General features: G+C 39.7%; 1 protein-coding gene across 1 annotated transcript; it reads left to right on the top strand.

The window, feature by feature from the left end:
• Positions 1–589: 589 nt before the first annotated feature.
• On the top strand, positions 590–8,944 carry LOC130103507 (vitellogenin-like). The gene is made up of 28 exons (XM_056269752.1): positions 590–641; positions 780–800; positions 1,241–1,392; positions 1,513–1,764; positions 1,839–2,000; positions 2,091–2,239; positions 2,328–2,478; positions 2,572–2,729; positions 2,817–2,982; positions 3,067–3,192; positions 3,283–3,501; positions 3,590–3,807; positions 3,896–3,993; positions 4,116–4,240; positions 4,326–4,427; positions 4,533–4,652; positions 4,761–4,947; positions 5,035–5,137; positions 5,222–5,407; positions 5,512–5,620; positions 5,738–5,927; positions 6,005–6,279; positions 7,738–7,782; positions 7,869–7,946; positions 8,037–8,243; positions 8,329–8,471; positions 8,568–8,706; positions 8,792–8,944. The coding sequence occupies exons 1-28, from the start codon at positions 602–604 to the stop codon at positions 8,915–8,917; spliced, it is 4,047 nt and encodes a 1,348-aa protein (XP_056125727.1). The 5' UTR covers positions 590–601; the 3' UTR covers positions 8,918–8,944.
• The last annotated feature ends 1,754 nt before the right edge of the window (positions 8,945–10,698 follow it).

Genomic DNA, 10,698 nt, shown 5'->3' with positions numbered 1-10,698 from the left:
TAATAGTTTTTATATGTGTTTAACAAATATTACTTGCATTAACAATTATAAAACTGTCCAGAGATCACTCCACGTCTAGCTCCAAAGTTCAACCAAAGTTATTTCACCAGTCTTTACATAAAATGTATAAATATGGACTTTAACAAGTTTTTAGATTAAGGGCCAGGGTAACCTAACCCAAAACTGATAGCTAAGATTTTCCTTCAATCCAAGGCTGTTAACCACAATTATTATTTGTATAACAATTTACAATAATATTGAATATGTTTTCTGTAATAATACCTCCATAGATAATTTTGTTGCTTCAGCATTATTTTATATGATAGGGGGAAAAAAATCACCTTTTTGAACATAAAAGACAAATGATCAGCATGATTTCACTGTGGACATTGGCTGAAGAATGACATGATGACAGGCCAGGGTAACCTAACCTCTACTGATATTTATGTTAAAATAAGTTGACAGAAGTCTTGTCATGTGTGCAATTTGATATTCCTTTAAAGACATCGGTTAATAATTAATTTAAGAATTAGTACTTGGTCAGCAAGAAAATGCTATAAAAGGTCCGTTTCTCTGAGTAGCTCTTCACAAACCATCAGCCATGAGAGCTGTTGTGCTTGCCCTGACTGTAGCCCTTGTGGGTAAGTGAAAATATATTTATATATTTTTCTTTCTCTCTCTTTTTAGCTCTATAGAATAACTTGTTTGGAAAATTAAGAACCTCTTGAAAACCAAATTTAAAACAAGATTTTCATAGAATTTTTTTCTGTTTCTTTCAGCGGCTCAACAGATCAACCTTGGTAAGTAATATGATATGGCAAATGAGTTTTAAGTTAACACAGTCTCATCCCAAGAAGTCATATAACTGACGTCTTGGGACGTCTTTTGACCATACGTCAATATCCGCCTTTTTAGGGTACCCTTAAACGATGGTTTATGACGATCCTGGGACGTCATACAACTGACGCTTTACCTTTGACGTCAGTTAGGTGACGGGGTAGGTTTAGGGGTAGGTTTAGGTCTGGGGTAGAGTTAGGATCCGATAACGTCATCTAACCGACGTTTAAGGGTACCCTAAAAAGGCGGATATTGACGTATGGTCAAAAGACGTCCCAAGACGTCAGTTATATGACGTCTTGGGATGAGACTGCGCTGTTTAAGTGGTAATTTAGACTGCATTATTGCTTAAAAATATAACCCTAACAATTGACTAAGATCAAAAATACTGTACACTTTTCAGTTCCTGAGTTTGCCCCTGATAAGACCTATGTGTACAAGTATGAGGCTCTGCTCTTGGGTGGTCTTCCTCAAGAAGGTCTGGCCAGAGCAGGAATAAAAGTCAGCAGCAAGGTTCACATCAGTGCTGTGTCAGAGAACACCTTCATGATGAAGGTAATGACCATTGAGAACTATACACTTTCTAGGTGTTCCACACTGACAGGCAAAAAGGTGTTAAGCTATAGCTGCAATTGCAACAATTCCCTCATTTAAAGTAAAAATGTTTCCTTACAGCTCATGGATCCTCTACTCCACGAGTATGCTGGCATTTGGCCCAAGGATCCATTTGTTCCTGCCACTAAGCTCACCTCAGCTCTGGCTGATCAGCTTCAGATTCCCATCAAGTTTGAGTATGCTAATGGTGTGGTTGGAAAGGTATTCGCCCCTGCAGGAGTCTCCCCTACAGTACTGAACCTGCACAGAGGAATCCTCAACATCATTCAGCTCAACCTCAAGAAGACCCAGAACATCTATGAGCTGCAAGAGGTTAGAAAGTTATCCTAGTACGTTTTTGATCTATTTTGAGTTCTGCAATCTAATTCTTTGACTTTTCCTTCAAGGATGGAGTTCAGGGAGTGTGCAGGACCCACTACGTCATCAATGAGGATACAAAGGCCAATCACATTATTGTCACCAAGTCTAAGGATCTGAACCACTGTCAGGAGAGAATCAAGAAGGACGTCGGTTTGGCATACACTGAGAGATGTGCTGAATGCACAGAGGTAATGAAGAAGACTAGAAAGAATTGAAATATTTACTCAATATAATGAAAATGCCAAGAGTCAAATGGCAACATACCTTTCACCCAACAGAGGGTCAAGAGTCTGATTGAAACTGCATCTTACAACTACATCATGAAACCATCTGCCGCCGGTGTACTGATCGCTGAAGCCACAGTTGAGGAAGTGCATCAGTTTTCACCCTTCAATGAGATCCATGGTGCTGCCCAGATGGAAGCAAAGTAAGATTGATCCTCTGTGAGATTTCTCTTAAAATATGAAGTAACAATATTACTAATAAATAAATAATAAATAATATTTTTTTTCCAGACAAACCTTGACTTTTGTTGAGATGGAGAAGACGCCTGTTGTTCCAATCAAAGCTGATTACTTGGCCCGTGGATCCTTGCAGTATGAGTTTTCAACTGAAATTCTTCAGACCCCCATTCAACTCATGAAGATCAGTGATGCACCCGCTCAGGTATAATTCATTACTTAACATCTTTAAAAGTCTCCAAGTCAAAGCCTTTGATCCATGAAGATGTCATCTGAGTGTTGCCCTTACTCTTTCTAGATTACTGAGGTCTTAAAGCACCTTGTTGAAAACAATGTGGCCATGGTCCACGATGATGCTCCACAAAAGTTTATTGAGCTCATCCAGCTCCTGCGTGCTGCCACCTTGGAGAATATTGAGGCCATCTGGGCTCAGTTCAAAGACAAACCAGTTTACAGGTACAATATTTGAGCAATAAGTTAATATGAATATAGTTCAAGGGCAATTTTTTATTATGAATATATTTTAAACAATGAATCTGTTAGGCGCTGGCTTCTGGATGCTCTTCCTGCTGTTGGCACACCAGTCATTGTAAAATTCATCAAGGAGAAGTTTCTGGCTGGTGAACTTACCATTCCTGAGTTCATTCAGGCTCTTGTGGTTGCTTTGCAAATGGTCACTGCTGATTTGGAGACCATCCAGTTGACAGCTGTAAGTACATCTTACTATACTCAAAGTGCTGTTCTTCAAATCTTACCTAAATCAAATTAATCATTTCTATATGTTGCTGAACAGAGTTTGGCAATGCACGAGAAAATCGCCAAAATCCCAGCTCTTCGTGAAGTCGTCATGCTTGGATATGGTTCCATGATTGCCAAACACTGTTTTGCAGTTCCCACTTGCCCCTCCGAGCTCCTCAAGGTAAACACCTCAAGACATCCATAAATTTCTGTCATGGACATACTATAGTATTTTATATTTGTCTAACTGTATGTGCCTCAAACTCCTCAGCCCATCCATGATATTGCTACAGAGGCCATTTCTAAGAATGACATTCCTGAAATCACTTTGGCTCTGAAAGTTATGGGCAATGCTGGTCACCCTGCTAGTCTTAAAACCATCATGAAGCTCCTACCTGGACTGAGAACTGCAGCTACTTCTCTGCCTCTTAAAGTCCAGGTTGATGCCATCTTGGCTCTGAGGAACATTGCCAAGAAAGAGCACAAACTGGTAAGTGTCAGACACTGTAGGAATCAATTACTGTAAAGATTACACACATTTTTATTCAATAATATACTAACCTTGTTTTCTGCCTCAGGTTCAGCCAGTGGCCCTGCAGCTTGTATTGGACAGGGCTCTTCACCCTGAAGTGCGTATGGTTGCTTGTATTGTTTTGTTCGAGGCCAAGCCCTCAGTGGCTCTCGTCTCCAATCTTGCTGGTGCTTTGAAGACTGAGACTAACATGCATGTTGCGAGCTTTGCCTATTCCCACATGAAGTCCTTGACCAGAATCACTGCTCCGGATATGGCATCTGTGTAAGAATAACAAATAATCTTTCAAATATTTTAATTTAACAGACAGAATTGAGCACAATCCAGAGATAATTATGGTTGTCCATTTCAGTGCGGGTGCAGCTAATGTTGCCATCAAACTCATGAATCGCAAACTGGACAGGCTTAGCTTCCGTTTCAGCAGAGCCATTCAGCTGGACTTCTATCATAGTGAGTCTTGCCATTTTTGAGAGAGAGCTAAAAAAATAGTTTAAATAAGAAAATAGTTTCTTAAAATGTGTAAAGAACTCTCCTGACACATTAAATGTATTCTTACCTCTGTCCCTGTGCAGCTCCTCTTATGATTGGAGCTGCTGGTAGTGCCTACATGATCAATGATGCCGCAACCATCCTGCCCAGAGCTGTTGTAGCTAAAGCACGTGCTTACCTGGCTGGAGCTGCTGCTGATGTTCTTGAGGTGGGACAACCAAGACATAAAAAAAAAAACTGATTCATGGTTTTAAAATATTTTCAGTCTTCACTCAATTGATCCTTTCAAACAGATCGGTGTGAGAACTGAAGGAATCCAGGAGGCTCTTCTGAAATCTCCTGCTGCAGATGAAAGTGTTGACCGTATCACAAGGATCAAGCGCACACTAAAAGCTGTAAGTTTTCATGTCCAGTGTACAGTATAATTGTGTACTTTTAAGTAATATAATAAACATGATATAGGCAAAATGTATATAACTTCTCTGTTTTAACTCCTCAAGCTCACAAACTGGAAGGACTTTCCAACCAATCAGCCATGGGCTTCAGCCTATGTCAAATTACTTGGACAAGAAGTGGCTTATTTCAACATTGACAAGACCATCATTGAAGAAGCAATACCGGTACTGTGTTGCACTTTATATCTTGTCTCTCATTAATATATTTTTTGTGATCTGTCTCAAAAATAGTTCTCACAATTAGAATAAAGTTCTCATAAACACCATCCTCAGATGGCCACTGGACCCAAACCACGTGAACAGTTGAAGCGTGCCCTTAAAGCTTTGCAGGAAGGAGTTGCCTTCCAGTATGCCAAACCCCTGCTTGCATCTGAAGTGCGTCGTATTTTGCCAACAGCAGTTGGTGTGCCCATGGAGCTCAGTTTGTACACTGCTGCTGTTGCTGCTGCAAGTCTCAATGGTATGTTTTTTTCTTAGAATTTTTAAATCTTTCTTGGATATGAGGGAGTCACTTCAAAGTTTGATGTTGCTCTGTTCATCCTTCTAGTTAAGGCCACCATTACACCTCCTCTCCCTGAGGAGATTGAGACTATGACTCTTGAGCAGCTCAAGAAGACTGATGTTCAACTCCAAGCTGAAGCTAGACCAAGGTAGACTTTTGAAGCTACATTCATGAAGATTCGATATAATGTACACAACAGTTTTACAAACAATCTCCCTTATTCTTATTTCAGTGTTGCTCTCCAGACCTTTGCTGTGATGGGAGTGAACACTGCCTGGATCCAAGCTGCTGTTATGGCAAGAGGAAAGGTCCGTACTATTGTCCCTGGAAAAGTGGTTGCAAGAGCAGACATTCTCAAGGGCAACTACAAGGTGGAGGCTCTGCCTGTTGATCTTCCTGAACACATTGCTGATGCGAGGTAATAAAATCTTAGTCAGACCAGTGTTGCAAACATTCTGAATCAATTCATAAACAATTCAAAAGGTTTCTGAAAGTGAGATTCACCTTTTTTTGTTCCAACAGCTTTGAGACTCTTGCTGTGGTCAGAAACATTGAAGAGCCCAACGCTGAGAGGATTGTTCCCTTAGTACCTGAGTCTGCCATGCAAAATGCCCAGACTGCTGATTATTTGGTAAATTTTGAACACACATATGATGTATATGTGTTAGTATGCAGAGCATTAATTTGTTTTAAGTTTTAAAAAGTTTTAAGTTTTGTTCTTGTTATAATACTCAATTATTCTTTTCAGTCCTCTGAAACACCAGATGAGACTCCTGTGAGAGCTGCTGCTCCATTTCACAAGACTCTCTGTCTTGCTGTCCCATACATTGAAATCAAGGGGTGCGTTGAGGTGCACTCTCGCAATGCTGCTTTTATCAGAAATTCTCCTCTTTTCTACATAATTGGACAGCACTCAGCCCGTGCTGCACTGACAAGAGGTATTCATTCATGGAAGATTACATTGATTAAACTCAAATGTTTTCAGACAAAATAATAATTGTCATTCTGGCTTTAGCTGAAGGTCCTGCAGTTGAAAGACTGGAGCTTGAAGTCCAAGTTGGTCCCAGAGCTGCTGAGAGGCTCCTTAAGCAAATCAGCCTCATTGATGAAGAGACTCCAGAAGGAAAGGCCTTCCTGTTGAAACTGAGGGAAATCCTGGAGACTGAAGACAAAAATGCGTCCGTCTCCTCTGAAAGCAGCAGTAGCAGCCGCAGGAGCCGCAGGAGCCGCAGCAGCAGCAGCAGCAGCAGCAGTTCAAGCTCCTCCATGTCAAACTCTCGTAGGAGTAAGGTGAGTACGTGGAAAGTAGCGTGTTGGTTAGGTAGCCAATATTTGTGTCATAAATATGCATTTACACTTAACTCTTCGGGGTCGCTGATCACGCCGGCGTGATCAAATCACATGTCCAGTTTAAGACGTCGAAGCAAAAAAACGAAGTCACGTTGAGCGCTGCCGTCCACTTCTGTCGAAAGTGCTGGCTTGAAATTCTATTTTACTTTTTGTTTTGTGTTGATAGACCACGTAAAAACGGAGATATGATAATTTAAACTTTATATAAAAAAAATGACGTGTATATTGACGCGTTCGTAAAAGAACGCAAGATGGGATGTGACAGACGTTGCATTTATTCTAATAACTTTGTCGATTTTTGTCATAAAACAAAACGGAGAAAAACGTGTGAATCTACTGACTCTGCTCTTCAGGCTGCACATTTTACGGATTGGAGGAGGAGCCAACTGAGCAAAGACGCGAAATTGAAAGGCAGGAGATTTACGGAGTAGATAAAGAGAGACATATATACGTTATATATAGAGAGAGAGATATTATTGCTAGTTTGAGTAGATTTTGAGAGTAGTTTGGGAATAGTGTAGATCGTTTAGGAGTAGTTTAGGTAGTTTAGGAGTAGATTTAGATAAACTGTTTTGAGGAGTGGCACAGATGAAAAAAAACAACAACAACAAAAAACACACCTGATATTTGTTGTATGTATAGTTTGATTTTGTGTTCATTTTACCTTTAGTATGGTATATTTGCACTATTGAGGAACCCCTCTTACTCAAGGAATGAAAGCCCTGTAATGTAGCTGTCTGTGTAATTGTACATTAAGTGTTTTGTAGAGTTTCTAAGCAAAAAAGAAAAGAAAAAATGCCTATTGCCTCACCTGCTTTTTGCTGTATATAGTTTGATTTTATCTCAATTTTACCTTTTTTTATGTTGTATTAGCACTATTTGGGAGCCCTCATACTCTGGGAATGCAAGGCCTTAAATATAGCTCTCTGTAGAATTGTGTGCACTTTTTTTTTTAAAGTGGCAAAGCTAAAAAAAAAAAAAAAAAAAGCCTATGGCTACACCCGCTTTTTTTGATAATCATATTTTTTTTGTATATAGCTTGATTATATCTGAATTGTACCTGTATTTGTTGACATTTACAACTTGTGTCTACATTTTAAACCTTTTAAAATGCTTCATTGAGCATTTTTGTGTTTTTTGTAGTAGAAAAGCTATAATTTTTCTATTCGGATTTTGTGTTTTTTGTGTGATTTTGGGTCCAGTATGTTGATACAGTACACCAAAGTGAAAAACTAATTGTCTGGTCATATAGGTGATGATGTGCTGAAAAAAATGATACCAAAAATTAGTATGGTAAACATTTGTTTATGTCGCAAAATTAAAAAATGAAAAAGTACTCAAAAAGGGCCAAAATAGCCCAAGACTCTGAAGGGTTAATCATGTTATATGGATTTTCAGACTGCCATGGTCATGGAGCCCTTCAAGAAGTTCCACAAAGACCGGGTAACTATACTAAAAATTATTTTGTTAAAAATCTTGTTTCTTTTTAGATCATCAATTATCATGTCTATAATGTGTTTTGCTTGCAGTTCTTGGCACCCCACGGCGCCTCAAAGGCAGTAAGCAGTGGAAGCACTGCATCTAGCTTTGAGGCTCTCCAGAAACAGGTGAATCAATTAGTGTCATTAATAACATATAACCCAAAGGTGACATTTTATACTAAATTCCACTTAAATTGATTATGGTTTATGCTTCAGGCTAATTTCCTCGGAAATGCTCTTCCACCTGTTTTTGCTGTCATTGCCCGTGCTGTGAGAGTTGACCACAAGCTGCTGGGCTACCAACTTGCTGCATACTTTGACAAGCCAACAGCAAGAGTGCAGCTCGTTGTTTCCTCCATCGCTGAAAATGACAACATGAAGATCTGTGCTGATGGTGCCCTGCTGAGCAAGCACAAAGTCACTGTGAGACTGGAACTATTATCGAAATTAATTTCTTAAGTGAAATAATTTACATCAATACCATCCTTTGAACACAAATGTCCTTCAGGCCAAGGTTGCTTGGGGTCAAGAATGCCAACAGTATGCAGTCACTGCTAAAGCTGAAGCCGGTGTCCTGGGCGAATTCCCTGCTGCACGTCTAGAGCTGGAATGGGAGAGGCTGCCAATAATTGTCACCACATATGCCAAAAAGTAATGTTCAGCAACACTGAATGACAAATGTATTGTATAGTTTAGAAAATGGCACTGGTTTAATCTGCTCTTCTTTGTGCATCCCTTTACAATTAGGCTGTCTAAGCACATTCCTATGGCGGCTTACCAGACGGGCTTTAGCCTAGAAAGAGCATCGAACAGTGAGAAAGAGATTGAACTGACTGCAGCCTTGCCAAGTCAGAGATCCTTGAATGTCATTGCTAGGATTCCAGAGGTGAAATAGTTTTCAGTTAAATTATGACTCTCACAGAGATATAATAAGAAAATACAACTAATTATTTTTGTTCCGGCTGCTCTAGATGACACTGTCAAGGATGAATATTCGTCTCCCTGTCGCTGTTCCCATCAATCCAGACGGAACTCTTTCCATTCATATCGATGAGGACATTCTCTCCTGGATTCAGAAACATTTCAAGGAAGAATAAGACACGAAGAATTAAATTTCACATTTTCTTAAGAAAATACATCCAAATTTAATTCACAAAATGTGAGCGGTGTGGAATTGATCATGCAGAATTGATTGTTCTTTGACAATTTTATTTTATTTTACCACTGTTGTAATGCAATTAACACTAATAAACACCCTGCAAGTTACTGATGTGTGGATTGCTTTACAGGGGTCCTATAATAATGCCCTTTTACGAAGTCTTGATTTTGTTTTTTGGTTGTTCTAAAATATTCTTTCATGCTTGATTGTTCAAAAGACACATTATTTTTCACATATTTTACATTATTACAGCACCTCTCACACCTGTGTGGCTGGAACGCGCCATTTATTTCCTGTTTCGATGAAGCCTCTCCTTCCAAACTAGCCTCTTCGATGAAGCCTCTCCTTCCGTGTGTTGTGACTGGCATAGTATTGGCATAAATACATAGACAAATTGTATTGGCCGTTGGATTGTAAGGCAAGGCAAGTTTATTTATATAGCACATTTCATACACAATGGTAATTCAAAGTGCTTTACATAGAAAAAATTTAAATAATCAAAACAAATAAGAATAATTAAAACAGTTTGGAATTAAAAATAAAATACAGTAAAAACAATCGGACGAACAGTGGCACAGTGCTCATTCAGTAGGTAAAAAGATGTGGTTTGAGTCTGGATTTGAATGTGACTACTGTAGGAGCACATCTGATCTCCTCTGGAAGCTGGTTCCAGCTGCGGCTGGTATAATAGCTAAAAGCAGACTCTCCGTGCTTAAGAGTGAACCCTTGGTATTTCTAGCTGATGTGATCCTAATGATCTGAGTGATCGGTTTATATTCAGTGAGCATATCTGCAATATATTGAGGTCCTAGCCCATTAAATGATTTATATACCAGTAATAATACTTTAAAATCAATCCCAAATGTAACTGGGAGCCAGTGTAAAGACCTGAGGACTGGTGTGATATGTTCATAATTTCTGGTCCTGCTCAGAATCCTGGCAGCAGCATTCTGTATGAGCTGCCCTGTCTTATGGTCTTTTCAGGAAGGCCAGTGAGGAGTCCATTACAATAATCCACCCTGCTGGTGATAAAAGCATGCACTAGTTTCTCTAAGTCTTGACTGGAAACAAAGCATCTAATTCTTGAACTATTTTTCAGATGATAGTATGCTGATTTAGTTATTGCTTTGACATGACTACTGAAACTAAGGTCTGACTCTAGAGACACACCAAGATTCCTGACTTGATTTTTAGTTCTTAGACCCCTAGCGTCAAGGTATGCGTTCACCTTGAGAACTTCATCTTTGTTTCCAAACGCAATGACTTCAGTTTTGTCTTTGTTTAACTGAAGAAAGTTTTGGCACATCCAACTGTTTACTTCATCAATGCATTGGCACAGGGAGTCAATGGGGCTGTAGTCGTTAGGCGATAGGGCTAAGTAGAGCTGTGTGTCGTCCAGTGATGGGAATAACGGCGTTATAAATAAACGGCGTTACTAACGGCGTTATCTTTTTCAGTAACGAGTAATCAAACGAATTACTGTTTCCCCCGTTACAACACAGTTACCGTTACTGACAAAAAAAATGTGGCGTTACTATAATTGAACTCACTGAAGCGGCTTTCATCCGAGTAGGCTCTCTCTCCGCCATAGGACCTGCAAAGTTTTTTTCTCTGGTGTGTGTGTGTGTGTGTGTGTTTATGAGGCGCCGGAGTGGACAAAAGCGAAGCGATTGGCGCGAGCGCGCTCAATGCGCGAGAGAGACCGAAAGTGTCCGAGAG

Source organism: Rhinichthys klamathensis, unplaced genomic scaffold, assembly GCF_029890125.1.
Source record: "Rhinichthys klamathensis goyatoka isolate OS25496 unplaced genomic scaffold, OSU_Roscu_1.1 h1tg000289l_1, whole genome shotgun sequence".
Lineage (NCBI taxonomy): Eukaryota > Metazoa > Chordata > Actinopteri > Cypriniformes > Leuciscidae > Rhinichthys > Rhinichthys klamathensis.
This window is presented reverse-complemented; position numbering and strand designations above follow the sequence as displayed.

Excerpts from the sequence above, each read along its gene's own strand:
- LOC130103507 (XM_056269752.1), top strand. The coding sequence starts at position 602 with ATGAGAGCTGTTGTGCTTGCCCTGACTGTAGCCCTTGTGG. Across the intron at positions 801-1,240 it reads GGCTCAACAGATCAACCTTG|TTCCTGAGTTTGCCCCTGAT; the intron begins GTAAGTAATATG and ends TACACTTTTCAG. Across the intron at positions 2,240-2,327 it reads GCTGCCCAGATGGAAGCAAA|ACAAACCTTGACTTTTGTTG; the intron begins GTAAGATTGATC and ends TTTTTTTTCCAG.